This window comes from Carlito syrichta, unplaced genomic scaffold (genome assembly GCF_000164805.1).
Source record: "Carlito syrichta isolate Samal-C Ts95f unplaced genomic scaffold, Tarsius_syrichta-2.0.1 Scaffold307196, whole genome shotgun sequence".
Classification (NCBI taxonomy): Eukaryota; Metazoa; Chordata; class Mammalia; order Primates; family Tarsiidae; genus Carlito; species Carlito syrichta.
The window spans coordinates 238,747-256,887 of NW_007251292.1; the positions used below are offsets into that span (position 1 = coordinate 238,747).

Below are 18,141 nucleotides of genomic sequence, written 5' to 3' on the forward strand. Positions count from 1 at the left end.
CACAAAACCATCTTCAATGAGGTTTGGATTCACTGGCCCTGGCCAGTGGGGAGGCGGGGCAGAGTGCAAGGAACCCTCCCAAGTTCTCAGTTTTTTTCCTAATTCATAGCTCTGCAACCCTAGAAGTAAATGCTGTGTCTGTATGTATCTGCTAATACTCTATTGCTTGGAATATTCTTTCACACTTTTTAAAGAAATTAATTAGTTATCGTTTACTAGCTAATAATTGTTGATATTAGATTCCCCTTATTCAAATAACTCTTATGGGTCTGTCCTCTGATTATATAGTGTGTTCCCATGTAATTAATTAGACTTCCGCCAAAACAACTATAGGGAAGACGGAGTAAATAAGGTGAGCAAACTTGGAAAAAAGTAGGAAATCTGACATGTCCAAAGAAATTTTATAGGAATGTTTTAGACTGGGTGCATTAAGGGAAACGTATCATGAGGAAAAATGTCTGGGGTCTTCAAGTCTTTCAAAAGCCTACTGAGATGCTGAATATTTATTTCATTTTAGAGGATATATCTATGTATGAATCATACACATTCACACAGGCATGTATGCTGAAATATATAAATAAAATTTTAAAAAGTTTTTTTTTTCTAATTTGAATATTATTAACTGCAATTTCACGCAAATAAATTCAACTTATGTATAACTGGAGGTATAAGCACATTTTAATATTTAAAATAACCTGTTGTAGGCTCTCCCCAAATAAGAAAATATATCTTGAGCCTGTTAAAAATTCTTAAAGTTCAATTCACTAATTAGATCAAAGTGATTTTAGTTCAATTCAGATATAAAGGAGCCAGCTTAAATTTGTTTTATTGCACACCCAACCCCAGCTACCAACTTTTAAAATATGTGTCTTATCCGGGCATGGTAGCATGCGCCTGTAGTTCCAGCTACTTGGAAGGCTGAAGTGGAAGGATCGCCGGAGCCCAGCAGGTCAAGGCCATGGTGGCTCCAGTATGGGCGACAGAGACTCCAACTCAAAAAAATAAAATATGTGTCAGTGATCCCAAAGAATGATCAGAACAAGGAAAGGCAGGCAATTAGTCTAATCCATCTTCACTACTGAAAGATAAATGACTTCATATATTTTGCCATAAATGTTTAAGCTGGGTCTATCTAAAATCCTCAAATACCAAACATGTCTTGGTAGAAATACATATGCTTGTATGTATGTATGTATATATGTATATTTTAACTTTTTGATGTTTTAGGTAAAATAATTCACTTTGAAAAAGCAAAGCATAAATGTCAATACAGTAACTATTAATACTAATTAATATTCACGGTACAAAAAAATCTACAACGTTGAAAACTTACTGAAATTTTGGGGTCCTATATCATTTGCCTTTCTGATTGGCTGATAATAAGACACCAAAGGTAACCACAACACAGTAATTGGTCATTCATCAAAATACATAATATTCTGCTTGTTTCTCAATATAGTGCTTCACAAAATTCTGACTCTTTCTACTTGATTCTACATAGAAATTAGGTGTTCATTCTTATTGTGCCTGTCTCTCTAATATTTGGGAGCATTTACTAAGACAAAATTCACCAACGCATAGAGCATTTACTAAGGCAAAGAGCATTTACCAAGACAATTATCTTTACAGTTGATCAATAACATTAATATTAACACTCTTGCTAAATATTCTCTGTCATCATTTCAAGGTCCTGTCCACTTAAATTTACCTATGGAAAGAAGCAGATTAATATTTCAGGTCAACATATAACACAAAAGAGGAGAGAGAGTTACATTGAAGAGTGAGACTTTTCCTGTTGTTCCAGAATTGTGTCTAAGACCCAGAGATGAAGGGGAGGCAAGAAAAAAGTTACTTAAATCTTCACATTCTAATTAGAAATAACTTTAAAGACTTCCAGTGTTTTGTTTCAACCATCTCCTCAAAGGTGAAGATCACCTTCAACTCCATGGTGCCTCACAGGCTAGTATAAGAACAAAACTGTGAGGTCAGAGGTCAGAGGCTCTGATGGAAGAAAAAGCATATGTTCTAATGATAAAAGTGATTCTGGCTCCCCAGTGAAAAAGTAGGGATGTCCCAATAAATGGGCTGATAATGTTTGTAAGAGCCTGAAAAAAAGGAAAACCTTTTGTTTTGTTTGTTTATTCAGGAGGAAAATCTCCAAACATGTCAACTTTCCCCTTGACTTATAAGAGAGAAGGAAGACATGGAAGAGGAATGACATGGTGGGGGATGCCAGGGTAAGAAAAGGACACAAGCATATCCTATGATTCTCATTGCCTGGGTCATGAGGAAGACGAATCTCTAAAAAACTGGGAGATCCTGGAGAGGAGGATGCCTGAGGGGTGAATAAGGCTGTGAGCCACAATCTTAGCAGGGAAGTAGCATAGGACAAGAGACATGTGCATTAGGGAACACAGGGTAAGGTAAAAGATAGCCGAGGGACATGACGGAATCCGGCAAGGTATTAATGAATGAAACATTATTTCAAAAAATATTCTATTACACAGCACTATAGTTAGCAGTAGACATGGAGGACTGATTATTAAAAATGTTCATGCTTAATCAAGCCTTTATCTTGTGATTCTAGTCCACCAGTTTCTAACACACCAGACCAATTTCCCTCTCCCACCCATCTCCATTCAAAGGAAATAAATAATACCAGTTCCACAGAATAAAAAATGATCGGCATTCTAATTTTCTTTAGATTGAATTATATATGCCTGCTACTCGTGCAGATTGCATCTAATTGTATGCATGTAGAAAGTATGACAAAGTGCCCACCTTGCTCAAGACCAATAATAAGTTTATTTTATGTATAATGCTGACCATGACCTCATTCTGTAAGAAGCAGCTATCTATGAAACTGTACTCATTTTACTTGTGGAAGTTCACAATGATACCTTAATCCAAGAAAACTGTTTTCAGTGATTTGTGATTATTTTTGTTTAAACAATTGTTTGCCACACTGTAGATAGGGAGACAACGTTTGAAAATAATATAAAATACAAAGAGCTAATCCAAGCACTAAAGTTGGAACACGATACCACAGATCCAAACAGGTTAGCATCCTTAATTCTCCACGTACTTGAGTAGACCAAATAGACATGAAGTAGATACATAATCTTATAATACTAAAAACATGAGTTTAATCTAAGTTACCCCCACTTCCCATTGTATAAAGTAAAACAATACTATTTAATAAAAGACTCACCATATCTGTATCTGAGACAGGGCCAAAACTGGTCACGTAGATGTTAGTGAAGACTTCAGTAATACTGTCTGATATGAGAAAAGAGATTAAATATAGATATTATATAATAAAAGCCACAGGAGAGAGAGGGGGTCGAGCACATGGCATGGTTTGAAAGCTGTGTCATAAATTCAGAAGTGTTGCATTTTACTTTCTTGTGAGTCTCCATTACAGCCATATTGCTTGATAATTTCATAGGTTCTTACCGTCCCAAATGCAAAATACCTAAAAGTATTATGACATTTTTACTTAGAAACCATACCTGACTTAGAGCATCCTGTTTTAAGACTTATTACCCTGAATGAATAGTTTCTTAGAAACCATCTTAAGTAAACTAGTTTATGATAAATTTACCACCAGTACAGAAAATAAAGTATGGTTATTGTTTGACACAGTCCTAAAATTGATGTTTAAACTCAATATTTCAAGTGGTACTTCATGATAGTAGAAATTGTTTACATATTTTAATCATATATCTTTTCCATAAAGCACAAAACAGATTGTTAATCATCATAAATATAATTCATATTAATATAAAAAGCTTTATTATTCAATAGCATAAAAATAAAAGCAAATAACTTGAATCAATCACATTTGATTACTGCTAAACAAGCTTGCTTTTAAATGTATTTAAGATGCCTGAAATGCTAAGATTGAATTAAACTGGATTCAAAAATTATGTAGCATGTTAACTGTAACACAATTAACTGAACAGTTTTATTAACCAGGTGATTTATATCTTTGATTTCAAATAAAGCCAAGAGTCACTGATGAAGGAAACAGTTCAAAGGAAGGATTTAAAAACAAAAATAGTTTCAATGTTCTTGTAGACATAAAAATACATCATTAATTTCTATCATCATGAGCTGATTGCCTTACCCACCAAATGTCAAATTTGTAATTCTACACATACAATATCATAAAATATTTTTCATAGTATAGTAGACATTAATTTACAACCATCAAAGAGAGAAAACTATGTCTGGGATATTGTATCCACTAAGGCAATAATTAAAAATAAAAAGAACTTTGAATGACACTGGGGATACTAAAAAGGGGGAAAGGGAAAGAGGGCTAGGGTTCAGAAACTATGCACAGAGCACAACATTCACTATGGGGAATGGTACACCTGAGACCCAATCCCCACCGCTACACAATATGTTCGTGTAATGAATACGCATGTGCACCGCCTAAATCTAATATTTAAAAGGAGAGAGAGGAAAAAAACAGAGTAGACTTTGAGTGCTTACTACCTATTGAGTACTCTAAAAGCACTCGCCATAGACAAATCTGTATGACCAACTGATGCTATAGATTCTATGTTATCCTCCTTACACGTGTGTACAACAATGACCAGCAAGGTAAGAGAATGTGTCCACGAGTAGTAGACAGAGACAGGTTTCAGGACCCCACCAATCCAGTTTCTGAGAATTCTGACTAAGTCAAAAAACACTGAAACACCGTCAATGATCAACTTGAAACTAAAAGTAGTTTTTAATTAACCACATATTTCTATTCACCAGTGTACCCTATGCAAAAACACAGAATGCTCCAAATAGATATGTTTATTCAACTTTATTTTATATACAATTTTATACCTAAAATTGTGTTTGTGACATTCTATTATAAAAGCCATTTGGAACATAAATTCATGTACAAAGTTACTTTCAGTTGCCACCAATACCCAGGACCTGCACAGGATCAGCCTTCTGGCCACACAATTTCTTAGGACCCTGTGCTCCAAAGAGTCCCATGCTTGGTTTAATGTTCTGCCTGTGCTCACTTAAAATTCTTAATAATTTAAACAACAGGCTATGTATTTTCATTTTGAACTGAGCCTCACAAATTATGTAGCTGATTCTGGACCTGAACTATTTATGTTATAAATATCATGAAAATGAAACCCAAGTCTTTTTTCTTATCCACATCAAATTAATCATGCTATTAAATGTATTCAACAAACAACTGAATATAATTTTAGTTGTTATAGATATTGATCTAGAAAGCTGCAGAGAAAAGAAATTACAATGTTAAGGTAATTTTCACCCTCATAGAAGAACGTGAAATCATTTTCCTTAATCTAAGCTGTAAAAGAGAAAAGAGATGCTAAAAGTGTGTGACTTTATTGCTACTGAGGATATAAATAACATTCACTATATGCCAAATGGCAGTAAAGGGTATAGAGTATTATCCATATCCAGTGGCTGTAGGGAGCTGTCAGCAAATAATTTTTTAAAAAACAGTATTAGGTAGCCTCCAAGCTCTAAATAATCAGAGAAACACCAAGAGACTTAAAAATTCATCATGCAAAGTTATTTTAAGGAAAATAAATGGTGTCATAGATTACTGACTTCATAAATAGAGATAAAGATGTATATATTGAAGAGGATATTCTCCTGCTATGGAAGTTTAGAAAAAGGAAAATCAGGAAGTCAAGCACTGACCATGGATGTGAGCCTGGAAAAGGGATTCTTGGTAGTAAGACTTTGAGGATTTTAGGATAGATGGATGCACAAAGCTGTAAAGAACTGACATGGATCAATGAAATATTTTAGTGTGATGACTACAAATATTTGATACATCTAGAAGAAGCTTTGGGGTTTCTAGAATCAAAATTCAATCTTTAATTATGATTTGGCTTTCCCTAAGAGAAGGAAAGAGAAGGGAAAAATGAAAGGGAAGGGAAAGAAATGGAGAGGAAGGGAGAATGACAGATGAGATTATATGAATATGAGTACAGGGTCTCTCCAGATCTTCTGACACTGATTTGTCAAAAGTTCCTATCATCTGCCTATTAGGAAGATATGTGTTGTTTTCCCATGTGGATTTCAAACAAGGTGGAATTGTGCTATTAATGCCTGTTACAATATTTTGATCCATGGAACAGATATATATCACAGAATAAACAAATGAACTTGGTCTGCACTTGGTCTGCACTTGGTCTGAACTTGGTCTGCACTTGGTCTCTGTGCATTTTAAGTGTCATGAAACACTCTTTCTTCTTTTGTTGTTTTTTCTGTTTTTGTTTGTTTTTGTTTGGTTTGTTTTTTTTTTTTTTTTTGAGTTGGAGTCTCACCCTGTCGCCGGGACTGGAGTGCAGTGGTCACTCCCGGTCACCGCAGCCTCTATCTGCTGGGCTCCGGCGATCCTTCCGCCTCAGCCTTCCAAGTAGCTGGAACTGCAGGCGTGCGCTACCACGCGCGGTTAGTTTTTTTTTTTATTTATTGTAGAGATGAGGTCTCGCCAAGTTGCCCAGGCGGGTCTCCAACCCGCAGGCTCAGGCAATTCACTCACCTCAGCCTCCCAAAGGCGCGGGATTACAGACTGAGCCACCGAGCCTGACATGAATCACTCTTTCAATCCTATTCACTCTTAGTGAATACATCAAATGCTGTCCTGACTCAGAGCCTTCACATTGACTATTACCTCTTATCTTCCATTTGTGGTTAATTGTTTCTCTGCACTTAAGTCTCAGTGTAAATGTTCTTTCTCAGAGCAGTTCCCACTATGTAATGTAATCCCTTTATAATCCACTACTTCCCCATATAATGTAAGTCTTCTTCTTTCATTGTTTTTTCTATCTAACACCTTGTTTCTTTTTATGGGACTTTTTAGAATATGCCACTAATTTCATGCTTTGATATTTTTTATTTATTTTTTGGTCTCCCCAGCCAGGATTCAAGCTGTCTAAAGGACAAGGACAGTATCATTTCTGCTCACTATTATATCATAAATGCTTAGTACAAGTCTATTATGTTTCATGCAGTATATTTGAATAAACAAATCATTTCTCATTATAGTTTATGCAGAATATCTGTCTTTTCCAAAAATGTTTCATCAATATTAAAAATGGCCGTGCATCCCTGTTGCTATTCAAAACGAAAAGACACCTCTCATTTGTGAAGTCAGCACTCAAACTATCCATTGACAAAGGCAGGTTAAAAATCTAGCAAATAGGTTCCCAGGGAAGTAACAAAGTCGAGGGAAGGAAAAGAATGTACTTGTAGCTGGAGGTGGTGGCGTGTGCCTGTACTTGGGAGGCTGAAGCAGAAGGATCGCCTGAGCCCAAGAGGTTCAGGTTGCCAGGAGCCGAGATCATGCACTCCAGCATGAGTGACCAAAAAAAAGAAAAGTACTTGAAGAGAGCATTGATTCAATGTAAACCAAATGGAACTTTGAATAGTAAGCAGATTCTGTATATATTTCCAGGGGTAAAATACCATGAGGTTGATAAGAGGTACTTTAGGAGAAATAATACATGCATGTGGCAAATACAAAAAAAATGTATCATTCTTGGGAGCAGCCATCAAATTTAGGATGGCGGCTACCACTTGAAAGAGAGTAGGGGAACATAGCCTGCAGGTGTACACTGAAGGGTACATCATGTATTTCTAATATTTTCCTTCTTTCAGAATGAATCCCAATCAGTTTTGGCAAAATCTTGAAATTTGATGAAGGTGGTCATTCAATAAATCTTGTTATTCTGTATATTATTCTCAGTTTTTGAAATATTTCACAGAAATAAATACATGGCTCTAAAAGATATCAAAAATGAATATGTAAATAATTTCAAGAAGAGATTAAATTAATTAATAAAAATTTATTTTTCACTGGGCAATATAGTATTCAATAACAATAAAAATTTCTGTACAAAATATTTTGAAAAACTGAAAAGAACAAAATTAATTTTCAACTAAGATTTCTTATCTCATAAGATTCACTTAAGATAGATTTTTGAAGATAAAATGTGAGTAAAGCAAAATATCCACCATGAAAGAGCTCACAACACAATAAAAAAAGAAACATTTTTTAAAATCATTATACAATAAATGTCTGCTGCAACTGAGAAAACAGTATATCGATGCTCAGAGAAGCACATTGGAGAAGGGCGTCTAGGTGAGTTTCACTCTTTTGTGATATTCAAAGGTCTTAAACATTCTGTAAGCCAACAAAGTATAGGGAGGATATTCCAAGCAGGGATACTCTTTTGTGCGAAAGTCAAGTCCTGAAAACAGTTACGTTCGGTACGTGAACATGGTTAATATGCACAAAGGGTGGGATCAGGTTGTAAAGAAAGGTAGAAGTTGTATCAGAGAAATGCAAATAAAAACTACAATGAGATACCACATAACTCTGGTAAGGATGGCTACCATTAATAAGTAAAAAAAACAACAATAGTTGTTGGCACAGCTGTGGAAAAAAGGGAATGCTTTTACACTGTTGATGGGAATGTAAGCTAGTTCAATTTTTATGGAAAGCAATGTAGTGATTTCTAAAAGATCTAAAAATTGACCTTCCATATAATCCAGCAATCCCTCTCCTAGGAATATAACTGGAGGAACATAAATCACTCTACCAAAAAGATACACCCGTGCTTATTGCCGCACTATTCACAATAGCAAAAACATGGAATTAACCCTGCTGCCCATGGAAAGGGTACTGGATAAAGAAAATGTGAGCCAGGCTCAGTGGCTCAGCCTGTAATCCCAGGCTTTGGGAGGCTGAGGTGAGTGGATTGCCTGAGCCGTGGGTTCGAGACCTGCCTGGGCAAGTTGAAGAGACCTCATCTCTACAATAAATCAAAAAATCAGCCAGGCGTGGTAGCGCATGCCTGTTATTCCGGTTGCTCGGAAGGCTGAGGCGGAAGGATCGCCGGAGCCCAGCAGGTCGAGGCTGCCGTGGCCGGGAGCGGCCACTGCACTCCAGTCTGGGCGACAGAGTGAGACTCCAACTCAAAAAAAAAAAAAAGAAGAAGAAAATGTGGTACATATGCACTATGGAGTATTACGCAGCCATAAAGAACAAAATCATGGACTTCAAGCAACCTGGATGCAGTTGGAGACCATCATACAAGAGAACTACCACTGAAACAAAGAAATGAGTATCACATGTGCTCACTCATAAGTGGGTCCTGAACACTAGTCACATGAGCACAAGGGTAGAAACAACAGTCGCTGAGCACTGCTAGGGAAGAGAGAGAGGGAGAAGGGTGGAGGGCACATGACAACACAAAGGATACCTGGCCTACTACAGGGGGAGGGAGTGCCACCTAGAAGTCCAAACTTCACCTGCATGCAGCCTACCTATGTAGGAAATCCTCGCTTGTACTCCACAGCCCTATAACAAATAATTAATTAATTAATTAATTTCTTTTTTTTTTTTTTGAGTTGGAGTCTCATTCTGTCACCCAGACTGAAGTGCAGTGGCCGCTCCCGGCTACCGCAGCCTCGACCTGCTGGGCTCTATTGTAGAGACGAGGTCTCGCCAACTTGCCCAGGTGGGTCTCGAACCGGGGGTTTAGGCAATCCACTCACCTCAGCCGCCCAAAGCATGGGATTACAGGCTGAGCCACCGAGCCCAGCTGAATTAATTAATTTTAAAAAAGAGACCTGAGGTGCCACAATGATAAGATTAATGTTCCTGCATTCATGACAGCAGGGGATTCACTGGAGGACTCTGATTTGATAAATTTTATGACCAACCTAGGTTACTAGAAATGTTGTGTTATATTTATAAGCAAGAAGTAAGAGGGCTGTGTCAAAGGACACTGTGTTCTGCTTGGAATATGCTGCAATTGTTGAGATTTTTAAAAAATGAGATTGAGAATAGGAAAGGGTAGAAATCAAGGGAAGAATCTGTTTGCTTATTTGTTTTTAGCGATATTGCTAAAATAGGCCTGTTTGTTTGACTATCAGAGGATCTTCAGGACCTGGAAAGGAGCAGTTTCAATAGCACTGTAAAGGCAGAAAACAAATGAAAGAGGAGTGGAAAGTGAGGAGATGAAAAAAGTAAGTGGAAAATATTCTTTTTTAAAAGCTATCAAAAAGGTTTTGATGAAGTCATGAATAGTTGAAATGTACTGGGTAATGTAATATACAATAGCAATCAAGATTTCCAAACATTTTTAACATTTGGCAAAAACAAAATCATGTCTTTCTGTAAATGTCTGATGGATATTTGATATTCATAATCTTTGTACCAAGTCTTCTTTCTCTTTCTCCCCCACCACACGCATTCTCTCTCTCTCTCTCTCTCTCTCTCTCTCTCTCTCTCTCTCTCTCTCTCTCTCTCTCTTTCTCTCTCAAATTTATTTTCTCAAATAGCTATAATAGTATGTACAGGGTTAGAAAAGGAAACATGAATATATTTTAGAGAAATTTTGTGTTCATCACATGAAAGAAAAAATGAACTCACAGTGGACATGTATTGTTGGATCTAGCCAGTAACTGTTATTCTAGAACTAGGAACTATCTTCTCTAGGAAAATCCTATCTCCCCCACGACAATGACGTGGAATTCAGAAAAGCTAACTATAACTTGATCCACATTCAACTGAAGCGGTAGAATTTCTAAGTACAAAATTATCTGCATATTTAGAAAAAAACTTTCTTTATAGAACACTTGCTTATATTTTAATTTATTGTATTAGCTAATCTTCAATAATTATGTTAAGCAGTAGTGAACATGCAAAGTGAGTATTCATTACTATTATCTAAAATGTATGCTAATTGGGAATACCTTCAATATAGCACTTCCCAAAGTGAGCTAACCATAATATAAATAGATATATATATACATATAAAATAAAATAAAACCTCACTCTCCATGGTCCCATGTGTGCCAGTTACTTAGGTTTTTGTTTTTTTTTTTTTTTGGCATTTGAGATTGAAAATCCTATAAAATTACAATTTCCTACTAAGAATGTTCTTTCTTCTCAGTTCCCATCCATAGAGTTTTCCTTGAGCAAACTCTCAGTTTATAACTGTCTGTGGCTAATCTCTCTTACTCCTGTGTATGACCTTCAAATTTTTATTTTCATGGAGTTTGAGAGGTTAAATAGAGCCACTGAGAAGTGGAAAGTTTGGACCAAAGATGCTGCCATTCCAAAATATAGATCAGGCAGTTAAGATGGGAGAACAATTTTTTTTTCATCCTCTACAAGGCTAATCAGGCTTTTTATTCTCCGTGTTTCATCATGGGTAGGTATATGGCTTTCAACAAAACTGAAGATAGCAGTCAGTGAGAACTGAATAGAGTTGCCATCCTATTTTAAGATGCAACCACTCCAAATCTCTCCCTGGCGCTATTTGCCCATTTATTTATTATCTTTACTGTTTGCTGCCTATCTACCATCATGGTAGACACAGGCCAAATTTCACCATCTAAATTAAATTTAATTTTAATTAATTAAAATTAAATGAAATTAAAAATTTAGTTTGTTAGTCACACTAGTCACATTTTATTCATAAGTATCTATGGCTACCATGTTGGATCGCACAGTTGAATATTTCCATTTTCACAGAAAGTTCTATGAGACAATACCAGTCCATATCCTCCAATGAGAAGTTAAATTCCATAAAGACAGAGATTGGGGTTTGCTCAGAAAACAAAAGTCAAAACATAGAATACCACTGATATAGTGTATGTTCTTAATAAATTCTTGTTGAATAAGTGAATTCTTACTTTTGGCTCACAGAGTCATTTAAAGTCGACATGGTCTCCAATATCATCATGGAGATTATAGCCTAATGGAAAGGTATTATGCGAAGATCAAATTAATATACAATTACAGACATGACGTGCTATGAGAGCACATAATAAGGGAGCACTCCTCCTGGAAACACTGTCTTCACTTGGTCTCCAGTGTACAACAATCATCTGTTTTACTCCAACCTCACTGGTTGCTTCTCTGAATCTGTCACCCCTATCTTCATAACCTTTCAATACTGAGATGACACAATCTTCCGTTTTGGTGCTCTTTCCTTACTCTTATTTATTTGATGGCTTATTTCACTTACTAAAGAAGCTCTAAATTTCTCTTTTCAGTCCAGAGGTGTCTTCTAAAATATGGACTTCTACACCCAACTGTCTCATTTGGCATCTCTACTTGGCTGTCTAATAGATTTTTTTCAAACTCTTCATGTCTCCAATAAGATTGACTTTCCTTGCCAATATCAACTGCACCTATAGCCTTCCCCATTGTATTTGATTGCTATTCCAACCCTCATAAAACCATAAATATTGGTTTTATCCACAACTTCTCTCTTTTCAACAGTAAATTTTCTCTCAAAGATGTCTATAGTCCAAAGACTTCTCACCTTTTGCATCATTACAACTCTTTTTTTTTTTTTTTTTTGAGTTGGAGTCTCACTCTGTCGCCCACACTGGAGTGCAGTGGCCACTCCCAGCCACCGCAGCCTCGACCTACTGGGCTCCAGCGATCCTTCCGCCTCAGCCTTCCAAGTAGCCGGAATTACAGGCATGCACTACCATGCCCGGGTGATTTTTTTATTTATTGTAGAGATGAGGTCTCGCTGCCCAGGTGGGTCTCGAACCCACGGGCTTAGGCAATTCACTCACCTCAGCCTCCCAAAGGTGCGGGATTACAAGCTGAGCCACTGAGCCCGGCCATTGTTACAACTCTTAAACCTACTATCATCTCTCAGTGGGAATACTGCTTGCATATATTCACACCTAAGGTCTCTTCTTTTTTAAAAGAAAAGATTTATTGAGAAGTAATTTACATAACATGAAATATATCACTCAAATGTACAATGTAGTGCTTTTTAGTATCATCACACAGTTATGCAACATCAATCACTATTCTCTAAATTTAAAACATTTGTATCACTATAAAGAAACCCTATATCCATCAGTTGCCTTTCCCCATTCTCCCTTCTTTCAGGCTCTGGCAATGGCTAATTCAGTTTCTGTTGTCATCTCAGTCCCCAGTTTTTCTTTTTAAGATTTTGCCCAGCTTGTTGTTAATCACAGCTACCTCTGTACATTAAACAATAGCTGTCAATTTTTGGCTCTGGGAGTAGGGCCGTCCAAACACAGCAAGCTGAGTCAAGTCAAAAAACAAGCCTTGAGAATGGTCAGGCAGGTCAAATAGTGTCACCACCTCTCTGGGAACAGGGCTTTCTGGAAAGCTCCAAACCCATTCATTCCCTTCCCTCTGTGATTGCTAGGGAGCTGCTTTTCACAATTAACTTAGTTGTGATGAAAGTTAAGATGCTGCCAAGCTGAATGTGTTCACTGAGCTTCACCTATTTTTCTTGTAAATACTCCTCAAATTGTTCCAAACCTTTAGTTAATTTCCAGAGCTCTTGGGAGGTTGATTATATTATTCTTGTCACTGCTCTTGTTGCTTTTATGGAGAATTAGATTTTTGGAGGTCCTTATTCTGACATTCCACAAGTCTTTTTTTTCCCCCTACAGTCCCTTCTCAACTCATAAATCAGGTTGTGCCAATTCTCTTCACAAAACCCTAGAATGGTCCTATATTTCACTCCAAATAAAAGCTACAGCACTTGTACACACCACTCATAGCCATACCCAGTAACCTTGCTTCTTCTCTTACCATTGTTCTCACTAACTCTTGCCTCACTGATCTCCTGGCTGTTCAGAAACATGCGCGATCTTTACATGTTTTCTACTTCCTGGGAGGTCCTTGTCACAGTCAGGTACATAGCTTACTCTCACCTTACTTTTATTTTAATATTTTTTAAAACAGAATAGTTTTCTGTTGCTCATGCTGGAGTATGTGGTAAGACCATAGATCACAGCAGCCTCCAGCTATTGGGCTCAGGTAATCCTCCTGCCTCGGCCTCCCAAGTAACTGGGACTACAGGTATGCACCAACAGATCCAGTTTTGTTGTTGTTTTGTTTTTTGTTTTTGTGCTGATTAAGTTTCACTACATTGCCCAGGCTGGACTCAAACTCCTGGTTTCCAGTGATCCTCCTATCTTGGCCTCCCAAAGTGTTGGGATTACAATTGTGAGCTATCCCACCTGGCCTACTTATTTATTTTAACAAATACTTATATAGGGTTTACTAAATGCCAGGTACTTTCTCAGCATTTAATAAATATTAATTTATTTAAGAGTTTGCTCAAAAATATGTATTTTTCTAATAAGCACAAACTGGACACTGTGATTCAAATTTCACCTTCCCTTCACTCCAGTACTTCAAATCTCTCTTATCTTGCTCCATTTATTCCCGCATTTTCCATAGTAACATTAACTTCTAGCATCCTCTGTGATTTTCTTACATAGTATACACACTGTTTAAGCTGAAAACACTAAGGAAGCAAGGATAGTTGTGCCTGTTTTGGTTGACTGATATGTCTCAAGAACACAAAAAAGTCTCAGGGACACAGTAGTCTCTGAATAAACATTTGTTGAGGGAATCAACCCTTTCACCTGACTCACCTTGGAGGAGGGAGGGTCCAGAGGCATACTAGTATCCTTGATCAAATTACATTTCAGTGATACAAAAAGATGCATGATAGAGATCTTTTAAAAGTCTGTAGGCTTGGGCAAGACACATAAGAGAATACTTAGTCCTAACTGACATAGAGAAAACTTGCATATTCAAAGATAAGGAGATGCAAGAAGAGTTGGATCTCATGAGGAAGTTAAAAAAAAAAAGACAGCAGGAGAACAGGGAGGGAGTGGAAGACCAGCACAAAGTGGATCTGAAGAAACAGACACAGCTAGTGCATGCATGCTTTGTAAATGTACAATCTTGAACAGGTAGCTTTATCTGCATAATATGGATAATTCAATATGGATAATCATTATACCTCCCTCGTGGGCTTGGTATGAAGTTTGGATGAGTTAATTTATAAAATGACTCATGGCAGACACATAGAAAGTAATATAAAAGTGTTTACTATCTGTTTATATCTATACCTAACTGGGGAGATCTGGGCTGCGAATGCATACTTCAGAGTCCTTGGCTTCAGGGCAAATTATTTAACCTCTATGCACCTACTTTTCTCCATCTCTAAAGCAAGAAGAATAGTAGGAACAGCCTCACTGGGTTCCTGCAAAGACAAGGCTGTGAGCAGTAGAGATCGATGCCAGGTAATAATGTTCCAAAATGCTAGCTATTATTAGTGTGACTGACATGATATATGATAATTGGAGTCTGAGAAGTAGATGAATTCACCCAATCTCAGAATACTGAACAAGAAAGAAAAAAGACCCAGTCCCAACATTTAAAGAATTCATAAAAGAAACTAAGCCAGGAATCCAGGCCAGGAAAAAAGAATCCAGCAAAAGCAGAGGAGAATACAGTGTAGAATACAAAAAGACTAGAGATAAGAGGGCAGAGGTACAGAGGCAATCGCACTATTATGAAAAAGGGAGTAATGCACAGCCTAGGCCTGGGATCTTCGCTGGACTTACAGATCTGAGAGTCAATCGTAGAAAAAAGAATGTGTGCAGAGGCCAGCTTGGCATGAGAGAAGGAAAAGGCTGTTAAACAACCTTTGAGAAGTTTGATTGTGAAGGGCAAGAGGGCTATAGCGAAAGGGCGAGGCGGAGGAAAGAGACAGTTTTCTTTTGTTGTCGTTTTGCTTGTTTAAGGCAAAAGATAGTTGAGCATATGGCAAGACAGATGGGAAGGACTGAGGTTGAAAGGGAGAAACTGAATGTACAGGAGAGAGAAAAGATCAATGACAGAGGAAGATTCTCAAGTAAGCAACCAGGACATTCACTAAAATGGATTGGCAACAGGAACATGAAGGAAGGAGGAAGGAAGAAGGGAAAATGTAGGAGAAGAGGGAGGAGGCAGACAGGAGAAGGAAGGGAGGAGGAGGGAGGAGGAAGAAGGAAGGAGAAGAGAGAGAGGTGGGAAGAAGGAGAAGGCAGGAGGGAGAGAGGAGGAGAGAGGAGAGAGGGGAAGAGAAGAGAGAGAAGAGGGAAGGAGAAGGCAGCAGAGAGGAGGGAAGAGGAAGGAGGGAGGAAGGAGAAGGGAGGAGAGAAAAGGAAGGAAGGGGGAGGGAGGAGCAAGGAGGGGATATTGTTGATTATACCAGAAAAGAGTATGGAGAGTGTTTAAATGAACAAAAATAGGTTGTTCAATCTAGTGGTTGAAAAGTTGAGGAAGTTCCTGGAGAGAAATTTCTAGTTAGGTGTCAGATATCTGTACATCATTCTTAATATAATAAATAGTAATTTTAAGTCAATAGTTCAATAGTTTAAGCAATCATATTAACAAATGTTTATATATTATGTATTCGTAGAACACCAGTCTGCATCTGCTACCATCTCTTTATTAGTCTTTCCTTGACAATCACAATTCCCCTACATGCTGCAGTGATCTGCTGCAAGCACCTGTGATTCTCTGCCTGAGGGCTTTCTCTGGCTGTGCAGGGCAGTCTGGAAGTACAGAAGAGTTTATGCTCCCAGGAGCAATCGCCAGCCAATGACTGATGGGAAATGGAAGAAATATAACTCAGCCCTCTTTCCTCCTACGTAGTATGGATAATTCAATATGGATAATAACTGTATGCTCCACACCATTTCCTAGAGGTCCTCAGTGAAACTTAACTCCAGTTGTCCTCAACAGGAACCTGCTCAGTACTATATCTTGCTTTGGTTTCCTTTACTTTCCTGGGTCACTTTGTCACTCCCTTTGTTAGAGCCACCTGATATCACTTCCCAAATAAATTCATAGCTTGAAGTCTACTTCTGAGGGGAATCTAAGCCAAATATAAATATTGTTCACTTACGCTAAAAAAGAAAAATGACAATAGTTACAGACACAAGAAAGGTATCAACTATATTCACTGGAACTCACCATCTAAGCAATAAGTTATACTGACTTCACCCCTGTAATTTAGATATTAGTTATGGTATCAGTAAAGACATGAACGTACAATACTCAGAGGAATTCAGACTGCAGATGACATTCCTTCAAGTAGACCAAGAGGCTAATAATTTTGCTCATCAAATATCACAACTGAAATGCACATATTTTAAGACAAGTTAGTAATTGCTGTGCTTTGCTTTACTCTCTCAGCAACAACAAAGGCATTTTGCTTCTAGAATGAGTCTCATAGCACCTACATGTGCCATTTGTCATCAATCAATTTCATTGACGTCAACAAAAACTTATGATGTGATTTCTGTGTATATGGTACTTAGTGTTCTCCACTAACAGTTAAAAACATTTGGCAGTTTCTTTTGCCCATGCCAGCTCTGGTATGTCCTCCTTTCTTTCTCCCTTCTTTCTTCAATATTAAACTTTGTTTTTAAAAAATTAGAAATATTCCATTTAATAGCAAAAATTGCCGTAATTCTGCCATTCAGGAATGCTGTACCTTACCTGATATCTTACTCCCAGTAGGCACTCAGCATACGTTTGATGAAAAGGATGACTCAAAAAATACAAAACTGTATTTGGAAGGTTGACAAAGGATCCATAAAAGTAAGAAGAGTTAAGAAGAATAATAAAAGCAGCATGTATTTTGTTTTGGTACAATCATAGTACTAAGTGTTGGTCTTTGATACAGTGTGATGATTTGGAAAAGTGAAATATAAACATATGCCTAGAGCCGGGCTCGGTGGCTCAGCCTGTAATCCCGCGCCTTTGGGAGGCTGAGGTGAGTGGATTGCCTGAGCCCGGGGGTTCGAGACCCGCCTGGGCAGCGAGACTTCATCTCTACAATAAATCAAAAAATCAGCCGGGAGTGGTAGCACACACCTTTAGTTCCAGCTACTTGGAAGGCTGAGGCAGAAGGATCGCCGGAGCCCAGCAGGTCAAGGCTGCAGTGGCCGGGAGCGGCCACTGCACTCCAATCTGGGCAATAGAGTGAGACTCCAACTCAAAAAAAACCCCAAAAAACAAAAAAACATATGCCTAATATATAAAATGTCCTTTCCGTGTAAGATCCCTTGTGCTTTAAAAAAAAATTTGCACATATTATGTTTGCTGTTGCAGTTTTGTTTGCTTACTTTTATTTTTCCCAATTAACTAAAATGCATTTGGGAACCCTGAAGAAAAATGCCTACATGCACACCCTAGCCCAGAGGTCCTCAAACTTTTAAAACAGGGGGCCAGTTCACTGTCCCTCAGACCGTTGGAGGGGTGGACTATAG

At 37.7% G+C, this 18,141-nt stretch overlaps 1 protein-coding gene across 6 annotated transcripts in view; it reads right to left on the minus strand.

The window, feature by feature from the left end:
• Positions 1-18,141, minus strand: part of GABRA2 (gamma-aminobutyric acid type A receptor alpha2 subunit) — a 145,360-nt gene that overhangs the window by 77,227 nt on the left and 49,992 nt on the right. For 4 of the 6 annotated variants that reach the window (XM_021715567.1, XM_021715568.1, XM_021715571.1 and 1 more), the window contains one exon: positions 3,212-3,279. The exons of the other annotated variants lie outside the window; for them this stretch is intronic. In XM_021715567.1, the coding sequence (XP_021571242.1) occupies positions 3,212-3,279 (68 nt within the window). The remainder of the gene's footprint in view (positions 1-3,211; positions 3,280-18,141) is intronic. 6 annotated transcript variants of the gene reach the window in all.